This window comes from Dermacentor variabilis, chromosome 9 (assembly GCF_050947875.1).
Source record: "Dermacentor variabilis isolate Ectoservices chromosome 9, ASM5094787v1, whole genome shotgun sequence".
Taxonomy (NCBI): Eukaryota; Metazoa; Arthropoda; class Arachnida; order Ixodida; family Ixodidae; genus Dermacentor; species Dermacentor variabilis.
The window spans coordinates 30,784,246-30,801,995 of NC_134576.1; the positions used below are offsets into that span (position 1 = coordinate 30,784,246).

General features: G+C 48.6%; 1 protein-coding gene across 1 annotated transcript in view; it reads right to left on the reverse strand.

The window, feature by feature from the left end:
• Nucleotides 1-17,750, reverse strand: part of LOC142592565 (putative phospholipase B-like 2) — an 88,229-nt gene that overhangs the window by 24,537 nt on the left and 45,942 nt on the right. Inside the window, exon 7 of the mRNA XM_075704083.1 lies at nucleotides 4,256-4,416. Within this exon, the coding sequence (XP_075560198.1) occupies nucleotides 4,256-4,416 (161 nt within the window). The remainder of the gene's footprint in view (nucleotides 1-4,255; nucleotides 4,417-17,750) is intronic.

Consider the following 17,750-nt stretch of genomic DNA (forward strand, 5'->3'; position numbering starts at 1 on the left):
AATAGCAGAAACGTAAGTGTATCGCACCTTGAATTTAAATTTATTCAGCCTCTGCGCCACTGCTGCCGTGTCTAGTAGTAGCGCATCCTTGCGTTTTTACATCGCACTCTCACTAACCCGCGCTCGTACCATGTGTAAGAGCTGCAAGGAGCGAAAAGTGGTAATACTCTCATTCACTAGTCTCGTGACTGCGTCGGTTTTACGCGTTCTACACCTTTTCTCCCTCCCTCCTATCTGCCATTCTGTACCGTGGAGCGTTAGTACAAAGGTAAGCCATGCAGCTTCTGAAATGCTTTTGCGGGGGCAGGCAGGCAGGCAGTGAACTTTATTCATGTCCTGAGGAGCGACTTCGACACCACATTACTAGCGTGGGCTGCTCCCACGTCGCGATGGGCAGACCGTGCCTGACCAGCGAGCCGCAGGCCCTCTAGACGGGCCCGCGGCTCGGTGGTCAGGGTCTCCGGCATGCGAAGGGTGGAAGACAAATGCCTGGAGAGTTTTGGCGTGGGGCGGGGGATAGACGCTACTGCAGAGCTGATAGGGCTTTCAAATCTCGTTGCACATGTGAAGAGAGTCCTTGCGGAGCCCCGCGTCCGCGAGCGGCGTTTAACCGGCGCAGTGCTCACGGAGAATTACAGCAGTCTAGGGAGTATTGTGGCGACGCTGAGGAAGCTCTAAAGGTTATTACGGGACGCGATGGAAAGGTCCAAAGGAGTTTCTCGCATGGTCCTTCCCCTCTGCAGCGATCCTGCCATGTACGTACATGCTCCATGCCGCCCCCCTGTTAACCTCCGCTCCCCCAATGCGGCGAGCAAGACAGCGACAAAAGCAACAGCAGTAGGGGAAAAACCGAAGAGGCAAAGAAAGCTTCGCTTTAATGACAAATTCAGAAACATGCCTGCGATGATGATGAAGATAGAAATAAAGGGAAAAAAAGTATGCTAATCAGGTCCAAAAACAGCCACACAGAAAACTTTAAAGTGGTTGTTATATTTCACCACTAGAGGCAACTTTAGGGCAAATATATTGCGCTAAAAAGGGGGAACGATATTTCCTGCTGTCGGTGACAGAGTTAGCGAATGATGGTTCTACTGCACGATAGTAAGCCACCAAGGTAAAAAAAAATGCAGGCATTTTTTACTGCTCTGAAGCGATAATATAACCATAAGGAGGCAGGCCAGCATTATTTTCTTCTGCAGGCGAGACTAATTTGCTTTGTTACAGTGCAAACGTGAAACTTTGGATGGCGAGAAAAGAAAAACGTTGTACACCCTCACGTTACACGGCGCATATTTTTAGCCGATTCACTCTTCATGTACAACCGATTCCGGTGATAACGCTGGCGGAGCGCAATTAGGACCGCTGATTAAGCGCGACAAAGAATAATACTTGATTTAGAAGAGAATTCTCACGCTATCCACGACCATGTTGAAGAATTTGAGCTCGTGGTTAACGTGGAATGACTTCCAGCAACAAATACGGTGGCGTTAGGTGTGACGGTGAACTTTTATTCCGTTTGTAAACGAATAAATATTCCTATTAACTACACACGAAACATAGCACTCTAACTAGGGGTTACGGTCCTTGTGATTGCTGTACGTAGCAGGCAGCGTTTCTGCCGTGAACATAAGGACGGTGTGGAGTGAAAGTCCTTACAAAATAATGTGCGGCAGCATGAATGTGACGCGCCACAACTTCAGCGGTTCAAGCGTTCCGACGTGTGATATGTTCACTTTAGCCCGTGCACTGGTTTTCGTGCTGACCACAAGAAATAAACAAACCTTCCGCGTTTTGAACGAACCCCCATCAGCTACAGCCGCTAATCGATATCATCGCCCCAAAACGCAGCTAAGTAAATTCCTGCGCTTCCACTCGCTTCGCCGGTACAATAATATTAATAGTGAAACTTGCGGAGCTCAAACATCGCCAACCACCTATGTCGCGTAGGAGCATAGATTGTCCAGGAGGTTCGACATAACGCGTTGGCTGACTTCGTATGCTCGTGCTCGACTCTTCTGGCCTCAAGAATATCCAATTATGGTAAATAGAAAAAAGAATGCGCTTCGGAGTTCCCTTTTGGCCTCAGCAATTTCGGGTAAGCTTTTTCTTTTTTTACGTCCTGTCTACAGCGTGTGTACAAGAAGCAGTGAGCGCTAATGCGATGATCGCCTACGTCTTTGCAAGAGTGCCATACACCCGCTCCTTACTTTGTAGATCAAAGAAAGCCATTACTTGACCATGGACGGGTCGCGAGCACACATGGCACCATTGGCGCACTACATTGAATGTAGTGGGGAATGCAGCCATATTCCCTGATACAATCAGAGCTAGCCTCTCGCTCGCCAGAGAGGCATAGCTCAGCAGCACGTGTGCCGATCCGAGAGACGGGGTGATCGCGTTCGAGAGAGCTCGCTCAGTTAACACGGCAAGCTGGGCGAGTTGGTGATTGAACATGTTGCTATGGGTGGGCAGCGCAACCCGGACGAAAGACGAGAAGAAGTACACAATACGTGCGCACACTAACAGTTCACTCAGCCATAGTAGGAATAATGCATCAAACTCAATCCTACACTCATCAGTATTTATAAGGGCTACAATCGTGCAATTTGTTGCAGAAATATGATGGTTCCACGGCTATGCACGCTCGCGTTTGACCCGTAGGGTGCTGAAATGGCGTGAAAGGGGCTCGGGCAGCAAGACAGGAATGGCAGTTTGCGCCCACCACTTTTGAACAGGGCGGGCCCCCTGCGGATATCAAGTGAGCACGCTTGCACGATTAAACCGCGGAACGCTCACTAGATACACCACTCCGTATATAGCAAAACAGGAATGCAGTATAAATATATAAATAAATAAATAAATAAATAAATAAAAATTCGCCATAAAGGCGAGCATCGATTGCGATAGCAAATTAGTGGACAGCTATACGAAGTAAGAATAGTAGCTTTATCGGCCTTGTAGTCTTGTAAACGTATGCATACTTACTAACTCAACAAAAATTTAGGTTCTTAATTGTTAGCGTGTTAAAAAACGTGAACACATCTCGCTCGATGACCGCGGAAACTAGCTGTCAGAATGCTGGAGCGAGGAAGCGCGGCAGCAGCAGCGAGCGAATTGACCTTCGTGTTGCCTCTCGCTTCAACGTGAACTAAGCCGCAAAAATACAGCGGACTCTGTCCCCGTCGCAGATGGCTTTCGAGCTACAGCGGCTCGGGCGGACGCACGCGGCTGCCCGGGTCATCCGGAGTAGAGCGCGCCCCCACCCCCAACCTACACTCCCCCTGGGGCCAGACTGCTTCTTTAGAAGTTGCGCGCTCAAAGAAACATCCGGCACTTACACCTTTGCGAGATATATGCTCACCTGTGTTCCATCCGCTACGAAACACTTCATCAACACGTACATTATAGCAACGCCCATGATAATCACAAGCCTAAGAAAAGAGCTGAAAGAAGGACAGTAGTGCATAATGGCACACTATGCTGCAGAGCAATACTTTCGACACTGCATCAGATACACATCAAGTCCAATAGAATTGGTTTACAAACCGGTGCCTCACTGCCGTCAAACAGGCGTGACAGCTCGCGAAACTGACACAACATCGCTAATGCCCAGCACGATTTAAAGGCAGCTATGGCTCGTAAAGCTTCTCTTTTTGCTAATTCCACAATGTACGAAAAAAGCACAATTGGGAAACTATCCGATAGAGCGTCCACGATAAGCACGCAGTATTGCCGTTGTTGCCTCGGGATATGAAAAAATTCAGATTTCTCGGCCTTGGCAACACCAACTGCCAAATCTCACGGGCTTGAGATTTTATTCCCGGCCGAGTTGCCTTCGAACATCGAAGCAACAACCAAATGTACAGTCAACCACAAAGATTTATGGAGTACGAGATCTCGGAAAACGTTCCAATTTCTGAGCAGTCTACAACAGCAGCAGTCAGTAAAACATATCAGAATGTTGTTCACATATTGTGGTAGAGGCTTGTAAATGCGGATACAAGGCTGCGTCGTGAGGCTTCCCAGACATTCAGCTTTTTTTCTCAGATTTCGTGCTGCGTAAAATTTTTGTGGTTGACAGTAGCATCGCATCCGCGAGCGGAACCGGAAACTGATCACAGTGCCCGACGCGTAGGTGTTGAACGTCATGCAGATGTCGCCGAATGTCGGGGGAGACTGCAAAGGCGCCTACACCAGTGAAATTCTTACACAGGCCGTGCAATGAGACGCTGCGCACCAGTGCAGCCATACTCACGTGCCGCTGTTTTTCTTGGCGAATATGTCGACCCATTCGCGTCCGGAGGTAGCAAGCCTTGACGCCACCATGGCGCGCACCCAGGTCAACGGCGACGCCTCTGCGTCGATCAGCAGCCACAGGTCCGGGTTGCTGTTCTCGATCGACGTCTCTGTCACGGCCTGCCAGGGTTTGGATAAATTGGCAGTTTTAGCAAAGCGTCGCTAGCGTACCACGGCGCTAACGTTTCAAGCGTTAGGGTGCTAGAGGGTACTACACCGATTTTTTTTTATATTTGATGCCTTAGCATCCAGAGTTATTATACATATATTCCGTGGCTCTAGTGCATCTGTCTATGTACGCATCAAGGTAAATTTGTACCTAACCGTTTTCTCGCCTACCTCCGTGACTGGGTAGTCTACGGTCGAATGGCTAGTGCATCAGGTTGCAGTGGTGTGGAAACAGGCTTCTAAATCAACCGTCAAACCAACATTCGATCACTGCGTAGCTACCATTGGGTGTGCAGCAAGCAAGGGAAATATTCTCAGCGTTCGCAACGCTTTTCGTCTCGGAGGCCATGAGCGGCCTTTTCGGCAGGGCCACTAGATGAGGCAGCATATCAGGAAAAAACCACGACAGGAGTCCGGCGGCCTCTATGACACGTTTCTCAACGTTTGCACGCACGAGCACGCCACGAATTTTGGAGCCCATGTGCAGGCTTCGCGGCTGCAGGGCTAGATGACGCCTAGTGTTCTTAGGGAAGCGCAAAAGATGAGTCCCGCTGCAGTACACGCCTCATACATAAATGTTTTCGACGTTGGCAATACATTGTGTAGCTATATTGACTCAATACTAAATGCATTACCGTCGACAGTCATCGTGAGTGGGTCTTGCAGGATTTTAATGCGTTAGCATTCTTTGATGGTACTCCACGTACCTTACCGGGGCTATCTATTTATCTCTCTATGTATAATTGCTTATGTGTTTGCGTCTAACTGTTTTCCAACCTACCTGGGCGACTGGGTAGTAAGTGGTCGAATGGGTAAAGCAGCGAGCTGCTGTGCTGAGGTAACAGAATTCGAAAATAACCATCGTCACCAGCCTCCTATGTCCACTGCGGGACAAAGGCCTCTCCCTGCGATCTCTAATTACCCCTGTCCTACACTAACCGATTCCAACCAGCCCTTGCGAATTTCCTAATTTCATCGCCCCACTTAGTCCTCTGCAGTTCTCGACTGCGCTTTCCTTCTCTTTGCACCCATTCTGTAGCCCTAATGGTCCGGCTATCTAACATACGCATTGCATCACCTGCCCAGCTCAATTTCTTTCTCCTAATGTCAATTAGAATATCGGCTACCCCCGTTTGCTCTCTGGTCGACACCTCTCTCTATCTGTCTCTTAACGTTACGCCTAACATTCTTCGTTCCATCGCTCTTTGCGCAATCCTTGACTTGTTCTCAAGCTTATTTGCCAGCCTCCAAGTTTCTGCCCCATATGTTAGTACCACTAAAATGCATTCATTGTACACTTTTCTTTTCAAAGATAATGGTAAGATTCACGTCCCGAGCTGACTGTGTCTGCCGTATGCGCTCCATCCCATTTTTATTCTGTAAATTTCCTTCTCTTGATTGGCGTCCCCTGTTAGTAATTGGCCTAGGTAGGCGTACTCCTTCACAGAGTCTAGAGGCTGACTGGCGATCCTGAAATCTTGTTCCCTTGCCAGTCTATTGAAAATTATCTTTGTCTTCTGCATATCAATCTTCAACCCCACTCATGTACTCTCTCCCTTAAAATCCACAATCATTTATTTAACTCGCCCACAGTGTTCCGGAGCCGGATAACGTCATCCGCAAACCGAAGGTTGCTGAGATATTCTCCGTTTATACTCACTCCTAAGCCTTCCCAGTTTACTAGCTTGAATACTTCTTCCAAGCATGCAGTGAATAGCGTTGGAGAGATTGTTTCTCTTTGTCTGACCCCCTTCCTTATAGGTATGTTCATACTCTTCTTCTGGATAAACACGTAAATGTCCTTATCCAGAAGCGTAAGTACAACAGGACGTATGCGTCCTGTACTCCTTGAATGTGTAATGCCTGTGTGACTACCGGTATCTCTACTGAATCAAATTCCTTTTCGTTACCTATGAAAGGACATAAAACGGCTGATTTCACTTTGCGGATTTCTCAATTACCTGATCGATTATGTGGATGTTATCCATTGTAGAATATCCCTTCCTGAAGCCAGCCTGTTTTTTTATTTTTCTTGGGGGGGGGCGGTTGACGGAAGCTAAGTGTTACGCTTATTGTATTGAAATTTATCTTGGCTGTGACGAAGAAGATCGGCAGGCTGAAAAGCCCCGTTGCCATCGCCTGGCTCATACCCAGTTCGTTCGCTGGCTGCGCCGTACCTGCTGTTGCCGCGTTGGTCGCTGCTTCTCTACGACCCGAATAAACCCCCTTTACAATTGGTGTAGCTGCTGGGTACAACCGGAATTCTAGAACTTCGCAACCGGACAGTGCAGCCACTCTTCATTATGCCGGAAGAAGGACCACCGCAACCACAACCCGCTGCCCCGGTGACAACCGTGGTCTGCCCCGGCCTGTTGCGTCAACGCGACCCACCCATCTTCAGCGGTACCGAAGACCATGACGTAGAAGACTGGCTCGCTGACTACGACCGGGTGAGCATCCACAACCACTGGGACGGCACCAAAAAAACTGAATTACGTATCGTTTTATTTGAGCGGTGTCGCCAGCGTGCGGCACCACAACCATGAACGTGATCTCACGACGTGGACTAACTAACTTGACGGAGGTATTCGGGCGCCCGCCGTTCGCAAGCTTCGCGCCGAGCAACGTTTGCGTAGTCGTGCGCAACAGTGCGGGGAGACATTTACAAGTAATATAGAAGATGTTGTCGACCTCTGCAACCGCGTTGACGTCACAATGGCTGACACCGAGAAGATCCGCATATCTAAAAGGCATTGAAGACGACACCTTCCAGATGCTATTTGTGAAAAATCCGGCGACAGTCTCTGAACTCGTCAGTCTCTTCCAAAGCTTCGACGAACTCCGCGAACAACGCATAGCCACCCGCCAATCTCCTCCTCAGGCGACTTCAATGTCGAGCTTGGCTGTTTCCCCGGATAACACGTCGCTACTGCTGCAGATCAAGGAGTTCGTCCGTGAAGAGGTGGTTCGTCAGCTTTCTCTATTTCCCCTTACAGACGGCCAGTCAAATTCTCCGTTGGCACCCGCTCTCCAATCTGTCATCAAGGAGCAGGTGGCCGACCACATTCCACCTTCTCTCCAGCAGGCTCCGGTTGCCACTCCCCTGACGTACGCCGAAGTCGCTTCGAGGCCTGCACCACAGACCTACGGGCCCCTTCGCCCGCCTTTGCGCCCGCCCGTATCCCCTCCAGTCCGGCCACTGGTGCATGCACGACCTCAAGATCATTGGCGCACGGAAAACAATCGCTCGCTTTGTTTTTATTGTGGCCGTGCTGGACACGTAGCACGTCACTGTCGCCTCCTTACACTGAATGTCCCCAACAATGTGCGTCCATATGCGCCACGTTTCCAACAACGCCGCAACTATTCGGACGCCTTTGAATCTCCTCCTGTCGTCGACACCGCATTCTCCGCCGCTCGCCGTTCACCTTCTCCTCCCCGCCGCTCTCTTTGCCCCATGCACCAGCGTCGGAGCCTTTTGCGCCAGGAAAACTAAATATCGCGGTTCAGGAGGCGAGAACTGAGGTGCCAGCGAAATGTATAAGGCCTCACACTTTTCCGAAGAACGTTATTGAAGTCACAATAGAACAAGCATTGACGCTAGCACTTGTCGACACCGGTGCTGCACTTTCAGCGATAGATGCGCGTATTTGCCGCAAGATAGGAAAAGTGACGACTACGCTTTATGGACTGTCTCTTCGAACTGCCAACGCGCAGCACGTTGAGCCATCCGGCGCCTGCACTGCCCGTGTCGTAATTCAGGAGGTCCTCTATATCATAGAATTCATCGTTTTGCCATCATGTTCACATGACGTCATATTAGGCTGGGACTTTCTCTCCACACATCATGCGATCATTGACTGCGCCCGCGCCGAAATCGAGCTGTTTCAGTTTTCGACCGATATTGTCGCTGACCATAAGGACCATTGTCGCAAAATCTCTGTTTCAAAAGACACCGTTATACCTGCCTGGTCTTGCACTCTTGTCAGTATCTCTTGTGACTATGTAGATGACGGCACAGTACTCTTCGCTCCATCTGAACTCTTAGTTCGCCGCCGTTCTCTACCACTGCCGTTCGCCGTCCTCAAGTTTAAAGCTGGCGCCTCTCTCATGTGCGTGTCAAACCCATCGGCTGAACCAATTACTTTACGCCGCCGTGAAAACCTTGGCAGAGCAGAGCCACTGACCTCATCTTCAATATTTGACACGATGGACGACTCCACTTATATTGCTGCTCTCGAGGCATCGCGTCCTCAGTCACTGCCGCGTTCTTTTACGCCAGCTATTGCCAGTGACCTTACGACGACGCAGCGAGACGAACTTCTTCGCTTGCTCCAAGCCTTCTCTTCCTCTTTTGATTGCCAAGCAGCATCACTCGGCCGCATAACGACTGTTTCGCACACTATCGACACTGGGAGCCATGCACCATTTCGAGAGCATCCCTACCGAGTATCGGCGACTGAAAGACGCGTTATCAATGACCAGGTGAACGATATGCTCAATCGCGGTGTCATCCAGCCTTCTAGTAGTCCTTGGGCATCACCAGTCGTCCTAGTTAAAACAAAAGACGGCACCATACGACTTTGCGTCGACTATCGAAGGCTTAACAAGATTACCCGAAAGGATGTATACCCGTTTCCACGTATTGACGACGCACTTGACTGTTTGCAAGGAGCGGAGTTTTTTTTTTTGCCTCCTTAGATCTCCGCTCTGGCTACTGTCAGGTGCCCGTGGCTGACGCTAACTGTTCTAAAACCACTTTTATAACACCAGATGGCTTGTATGAATTCACTATAATGCCATTCGGTCTGTGCAATGCGCCCGCCACCTTCGAACGCATGATGGACGGCATCCTACGGGGCCTGAAGTGGCATACTTGCCTCTTCTACCTTGATGACGTTGTTGTCTTTTCCCCTGATTTTCCGACCCATCTTCGGCGTTCACATCAAGTTTTGACCTCTCTCCGGAATGCTGGTCTCCAGCTTAACTTAAGGAAGTGCCGATTTGCAGCTCGAAAACTGACTATATTAGGCCACGTTGTCTTGAAAGAAGGCATTCTTCCTGATCCTGATAAACTTCGCGCCGTATCCGAATTTCCGAAACCCACTAACTTGAAAGCACTACGCAGCTTCATTGGCCTATGATCTTATTTTCGACGTTTCGTTCGCAATTTCGCTACTGTGATCACACCACTTAACCAACTTCTCCAAGGCGACAATGAACTTTCTGCTTGGTCGGAAGCCTCTGATGATGCCTTTACGACTCTTTGTCGCCTACTCACATCTCCGCAAGTCTTGCGCCATTTTGATCCAAGCGCACCTACAGAACTTCACACTGACGCCAGTGGTGTCGGCCTTGGTGCTGTGCTCGTACAACGAAAGAACACTAATGCCGAATACGTAGTCGCTTATGCCAGTCGTGCCCTAACGAAACCTGAGGCCAATTACTCAATCACAGAAAAAGAGTGCCTGGCAATCATATGGGCTCTTCAAAAATTTCGTCCATATCTCTACGGTCGATGTTTTGCCGTGGTGACGGATCATCACGCTCTTTGCTGGTTGTCCAACCTAAAAGACCCATCAGGCCGCCTCGCTCGGTGGGCCCTCCGAATTCAGGAATATGATAGCCGTGTCGTCTATAGTTCTGGACGCAAACACACTGACGCCTATGCCCTCTCGCGCTCCCCAGTTACTTCAGACAGCAGCACTTCTACCGACAGACATGACATCTCACCACTTCACATCCTGGACATGGCATCGGAGCAATGAAAAGACCCATGGATCGTCATGATATTCGACTTTTTGTCAAATCCTCCGGCAACTTCGGCACCGTGAGCGTTACGCCGACAGGCCCAGCATTTCACAATCCGCGACGGACTGTTATACCACCGCAACTAACACAATGACGGCCGCAAATGGCTCTTAGTAGTGCCTCGCCACCTACGACAAGATTTATGCTCCGCTTTTCATTCTGACCCGCAGTGTGGTCATGGCGGAGGGTCAAAAACTTACACACGGCTTCGCCTACGATATTATTGGCGAGGGATGTACACCTTCGTCCACAAATACGTGCGCTCCTGCATTGCCTGCCAGCGACGCAAATGTGTCCCGCATCTTTCCACCGCACCTTTCCAACACTTCCCTGCCCAGCTCAGCCATTCGACCATGTCGGCATTGATATATAAGGGCCTCTTCCATCTACTGGCGCTGGCAACCGATAGATTGTTGTCGCTGTAGATCATTTGACACGATATGCTGAAACCGCCGCCTCGCCTGCCGCATCAGCAAAAGACAACGCTTCGTTCATTCTAAACAACTTCGTTCTTCGCCATAGCGCCCCTCGTGAACTGTTGAGCGATCGGGACCGCGTATTCCTCTCGGACGTCCTGCAGTCACTCCTATCTAAATGCCAAATTATTCACCCCACTACTACTGCTTATCATCCACAGACCAATGGCTTAACAGAACGATTCAACAGAACCCTTGGTGACATGCTATCAATGTATGTAGCATCTGACCACTCCAACTGGGATCTTGTACTTCCGTTCGTCACTTACGCATATAACACTGCCTCTCAAGCCACTACCGGATTCTCACCATTCTTTCTGCTTTACGGCCGCCATCCCTCCAGCACCATTGATACTGTTCTCCCGTACCGGCCGGACCCTGCTGAATGCTCACCTGTTTCTGCGATTGCTCGGCACGCCGAGAAATGCCGACAACTGGCCCGTTCTTTGACGCCCGCTCAACAGTGCCGCCAAAAAGAGCGCAATGACCTCAATCCTCCTCCTCACCCCTTCCCCGTCGACTCGCTCGTGTGGCTTTGGGTCCGGCCTGTTGCTGCTCCTGGCCTTTCGTCCAAGCTCCTCCCGAAGTACCACGGGCTATACCAAGTGGTTGCACAAACTTCACCAGTGAACTACGTGGTCGAACGCGTATCGCCATCTCCCGATCTGCGTCATCGGGGGCGAGAGACTGTGCACATTGACCGGCTGAAGCAGTATTACGATCCGCCCACCTCTTCCTAGGTCGCCCGGATGGCTACTCTTCAATTCCGGGGGTAATTGTGGCGAAGATCGGCAGGCTGAAAAGCCCCGTTGCCATCGCGCGGCTCATACCCAGTTCGTTCGCTGGCTGCGCCCTCCCTGCTGTCGCCGCGTTGGTCGCTGCTTCTCTACGACCCGAATAAACCCCCTTTACATGGTGAATATTTTTCTACAACTCTGAGTGTAAGCTAATGGGTCCATAATTTTTTCATTCTTTGACGTCCCCCTTCTTGTGGTAGTATAATATTGGCATTCTTCCAGTTCTCTGGTACACTTGAAGTCGTGAGGCATTGTGTATAAAGGGCCGCAAGCTTTTCCAGCATGATATCTCCTGCATATTTGATTAAATCGATGATTACTCCATCTTCTCCTGCCCCTCTTCCCCTTATCATATCTTGCAACGCCCTTCTGACTTCATCGCTAGTTATAGAAGCAGCTTCTGTATCCTGTTCATTACTGCTTCGAATGGAGGTATCCTGACTCCTCTGTCTACTGTACAGGTCAGTACAGAATTATTCCGCTGCTGTTACTATACCTTCAAGATTGCTGATGAAATTACTCTGCTTATCTTTCAGTGCATACATCTTGGTTCGTCCTATGCTAAATTTTCTTTTCAGTGATTTCGTGCTGCGTTCATTTATTACTGCTTCCTCAGTCTTTCTTACGTTATAATTTCTATCATCCGTAATTTTCTCCTTGTTGATCAGTTTTGACTTTCGAGAATTCTATAAGATCTCTCGAGTCGGACTGTTTCATTCTTTGTCGTTTCTTTATTAGATCCTTCGTTGCTTGGCAGAGCTTGCCTACTGGTTCCCTTGCTGCCTTGCCACTCACTTGAATTTCTAGTCTGAAGACCGCCTAGTTGCGCTTTCATTCATTACCTCTATGTCATCATGTCTCTGTTCTAAGGCTGCATATTTGTTTGCAAGTACCAGCCTGAATTTGTTTGCTTTTACCATTACTGCCGTCTACGTTGACCTGTTTTTTCTTGACCAATTTTACTTTTTATCTCTTCAAGTTGAGGTGAATCCTAGCCCTCACTAAGCTATGACCACTGAACTTTATCCTACCTATCACTTCTAAATCCTGCACTATGATGGGGTCGGCAGAAAGCATGAAATCGATTTCGTTTATTGTTTCACCGTTAAGGCTTTTCCAGGCCCATGTTATGTTGCTACACTACCTGAAAAAGGTGTTCATTTTTCGCAGCTTATTCCTTTCTGCGAATTCTACCAGCACCTCCCCTCTGACGTTCCTACAATCGACGCTGTAGTTGCCAACTGCTTGTTCACCAGCCTGCTTTTTCCCCGCTTTTTTATTGAAACTGCCCATTACTACGGTATACTGAGTTTGCACTTTTCTCATCGCTAATTCACCATCTTCATAAAACTGATACACTTCATCATCACTGTGGCTGGACGATGGAGCATAGGTTTGTACTACCTTTATACTATATTTCTTAAGTTTGATTACGACTACGGCTGCCCTCTCATTAATGCTGTAGAATTCGTCAGTGTTGCCCACTACGCCCTTTTGGATTAGGAATCCTACCCCGCATTGCTTCTTAACTGGGAGACCTCTATAGCAGAGGACATGCCGTTAGACAGCACTGCACAAGCCTCACCATGTTCTAATCTCACTAAGGCCAATGATATCCAAAACAATGTCTGATAGTTCCTCAAAGAGTCCTGCTAAGCTAGCTTCACTCGAGATAGTTCGGGTGTTAAACGTTCACAGGGTCCGTTTCCGCTGGCGGCCTGTCCGGACCCAGAGGTTCTTATAACCCTTTGTTGCGTTACAGGTCTGACCGCCACCATTGTCAGGTGCTCCGATGCTGCTAGGGACTGAGGGCCATTGGTTATTGAATGAGTCATTCGGAAGGGAGTGGCCAAATATTGCATTAGGGACGCCACTTCTTGTTCTGGTGAGGGAGTGTCTTTTGTTGAAGCTTAGTGGGTCTTCCTAATATGGTTCTACCTTGATTAGTATAGCCCCACTGGCTGTCGGCATTTTTGCCGGTGTCAGGCGCCACTCGGAGCTTGGGGATGTAGTGTATCGGAGGAGGTTAATTCTAGCGGACTACCTTCAGATTAAAAAAAAAAGCCGAGGATTCGAACTTCTGGCTATAGAAACAGAGCAACCGAGATAGCTCAGTCAGATAACGCTGCAGGCGACAAGGCCAACTTATCGCGCAGAAGTCCAGCTAAGAGGATCTTATGAGTACATGCCTAAAAACTACTTTGATTGATCCGCGATAGACTGGTGATGATGATGAAGCAACATTTACTCGGCCCGAAATAAATCGGTGGTGCACGCAGGTACCAGACGGGGTGCTTTCCTAGTTACGGGACCCATATGTTCCCAGCAGCTCCTGGCCGCTGTCCGTCACTGCGAGCTGAATCCGTAGGGCGGGGCGTGATAGAGTTGTAGATAGATAGACGGGTATAGATCGACAGATATACACCTCCTCGCACTGTAATGTGCGAATCGCCGCATCTCTCAGTAGTAGCTCGGAACAGTAGCGGTGCCATAGCGAATTAGTGCGATTCTAACGCGTTCCATCTGAGATTGCTGGAATTTTAGATGACTAAAGGTCAACAGGCTACCGCTTTACTATACTCGCCTATAAACATAACTTTCGGAAGCAAATGTGAAGTGTAACTTCAGCCGCGACGATTCCCCCGCTGCGATTGCAGACAAGCGCCCGCTTTTGAATGCCAGCATAAACAGGTGTTATTGACGCCATAAATTTCGTCGAGTGTATGTTCAGGTTTTGTCTCCAGTAAACGCACGGTGACGAACTCGGCACCCACGACAAAACTAGCATATGAACAAAAGGTGCGTAGAGTCAGTAAGCTATTGCGAACGGACGAAGTCAACTATCCCTTCGTGCGTGCAGCTTAAAGTTATTCTGTTCAATTACATTCTGAGATAACCATGCTTGGCAACCGAGAATGGTAGAAGTTGGCCGGGGACGTATTAGGAAAAAAGTAAGTACCGATGAAGAAAATAAGCGTGTGTTCTTTTCGTTCTGTAGCCAAAGCCGTGCCTACCTTGTTCCGACAGCCCCTAGTTCACGTGAGCCCTCCTGCGCTTCCGAATCTCACTGATGCGCTGTGTGGCCGACGCCTCGCATCGTGTGCCGTAATACTTAAGAAAATAGAGCGGCATTTGCAGAGAATAGCTCGAGTCGCCGAGGTGGCTTTGCACAGGCACCACTCGAGACCTAAGAGCGCGTATGTTCTCTGAACGCGTCGCGTGTGTCTGGTTTATCTCGGCATATTCGCAGCCACTGTCATCAGGTCTTTTTAGCCATGTTAATGAGCCTTCCGGTCGAGTTACATTGCAGTTCTTTATTTTGTAAAGCTTGATGCCTTTCGCCTGGCAAACAATGCTTAGAAAATCGTAGTGCGAAAAGTTTACGAGCACAAGAGCTATCAAAACGTGTGTCCTCGGAGCTTCGAGCTAGTTACCTGCATTAACATGTATTTACGCTGATGAGGCATACCGCACAGCACACGGGGACGGCTTACTATAACTGAAGGCTAGATAGACATACAATATGGCATGTTGTACGTGTATTACGGGTCGTCAATGTTCAAAATTGGCCCGCCTCCCATTCCTATCGCGGGCAGAGCTGTGGTATCACCTGTATAAGCCCTTCGCCATTCGACATTGCGGCTATAACAAAGCTCAGAGCTTACTAACGACGCGCTAAGAAGTTTCCCCTATCGCAAAACCTTGTTGAGACCTCTCCGCAAAAACGCGAAAACTTCCCACTCGACTTCAATTAGTGCGTACGCCGTGCACCCTCCAGTGCGATTTCACACACCGACATAGCGCCTGACGAAGGAAAGCGCTATAATAATAATAATAATAATAATAATAATAATAATAATAATAATAATAATAATAATAATAATAATAATAATAATAATAATAATAATAATAATAGTAATAATGCTTGTTGCTTCATCACAAAATGGCGACGCCTGCAATAGAACTGTGTATTCAGACAATTACTGTATTTTATATATATATATATATATATATATATATATATATATATATATATATATATATATATATATATATATATATATATTCGCATGGCGCAACCAAGTATGGCGCCAGTTCGAAGAAGGCGATTTGACGTGTAGAGGTCGAATCGTTCTCGACACCCATCTTACTTATGCACCGTTCTATTTATTGTAAAAATTGTAAATACATGTTTATATCTGACTTCTGCCACGTAAAAAATTGGTAAATGCGCCTAGTGTAGGCCACCTCGACGTTTCGCGTACTTACGACCGCGTACGCCACCGCTTGCACTGGCCAGGCCTGTGTACCACTCTGTGCACTACAACGTTACAGCCTGAGCGCTCTGTTAGCTCCACAAAAAGCCTGCTGTGCTGCCTGTTGGACGCCTTCCACCCATCGATGCGCCCTCGGAACCATTCTTTCGCGTTGGTCGCAATCTATATATATATATATATATTCGCATGGCGCAACCAAGTATGGCGCCAGTTCGAAGAAGGCGATTTGACGTGTAGAGGTCGAATCGTTCTCGACACCCATCTTACTTATGCACCGTTCTATTTATTGTAAAAATTGTAAATACATGTTTATATCTGACTTCTGCCACGTAAAAAATTGGTAAATGCGCCTAGTGTAGGCCACCTCGACGTTTCGCGTACTTACGACCGCGTACGCCACCGCTTGCACTGGCCAGGCCTGTGTACCACTCTGTGCACCACAACGTTACAGCCTGAGCGCTCTGTTAGCTCCACAAAAAGCCTGCTGTGCTGCCTGTTGGACGCCTTCCACCCATCGATGCGCCCTCGGAACCATTCTTTCGCGTTGGTCTCAATCTTCTCAGTCCTTTTCCGACGTCGACATCTGGCAATAAGTGGGTCGTTGTCGCGACTGCTTACGCGATACGGTACCCGATCACGTCAGCTTTGTGCGCAAGCTGTGCAATTAAGGTGGCAGATTCCCTCTTACATGACGTCATCTTTCATCACGGCGCACCCCGGCAGCTCCTCACTGATCTCGGCTGCACCTTCTCGTCCCGAGTAGTTCAAGACCGACGTCGCTCCTGTTCTGCCGAGCACAACCTTTCCACCGCCTACCACCCCCGCCGACAAACGGAGTGACGGAGAGGGAACGTTGACGTAAATGGTTTCTACGTACGGTTCTGTCGACCACAAAGACTGGGACAGCATGCTACTGTTCGTGACCTTCGCTTATAATTCGTTCCGTCACCAGACCGCTGGCTTTTAGACATTAGACATTATTTATTTCATCATAAATTTGTACATCAACCTAAACGAACAACTGTTGGGCCCACAGCCAAGGCTAGTGTGGGCCCATGTGATATACATGCGTATGTGCTACGGCGATCAGGACAGTGATGAACAAATGCGTATCGATTATACATAATAGTACAGGATGTGAAAACAGAGGGAAAAAATGGAAGCAATCAAAGAAGTTTTGGAGCCGCTCTTAGAGAAGCAAATTTGACACATTGGAGCCTGAATTGTCCATTTTAGGGCAGCAAATACATGTTTTGGATCAGCTTGGTAAAGGTCAGTTCGGCCACTACCCTTCTATGCATTTTGACACACTGCTTCCTTCCTCATAAAACTGAAATAATCAGAAGAATAAGAATGGGCTCGGGTGCGTTTGGCAGGCATTCTCAGATCACGAATAGGAGGTTGCCATTAACCCTCAAGAGAAAAGTGTACAACCCCTCCCCCCCACCCCCAGCTGTGTCTTACCAGAACTCATGTACGGGGCAGAAACCTGGAGGTTTACGAAAAGGGTTCTACTTACATTGAAGACGACGCAACGAGCTACGGAAAGAATGATGGGTGTAACGTTAAGGACTAATAAAAGAGCAGACAGATTGGGTGAGGGAACAAACGCGAGTTAATGCAACTTGGTTGAAATCAAGAAAAAGAAATGGACATAAGCAGGACATGTAATGAGGAGGAAAGATGGTCGTTAAGGGTTACGGACCGGATTCCAAGGGACGGGAAGCATAGCAGGGGGCGGCAAAAAGTTGGGTGGGCGGATGAGATTAAGAAGTTTGCAGGGACGACATGGCCACAATAAGTACATGACCGGGCTAGTTGGAGAAGTATGGGAGAGGCCTTTTCCCTGCAGTGGGCGTAACCAGGCTGATGATGATGATGATGATGATGATGATGATGATGATGATGATGATGATGATGATGAT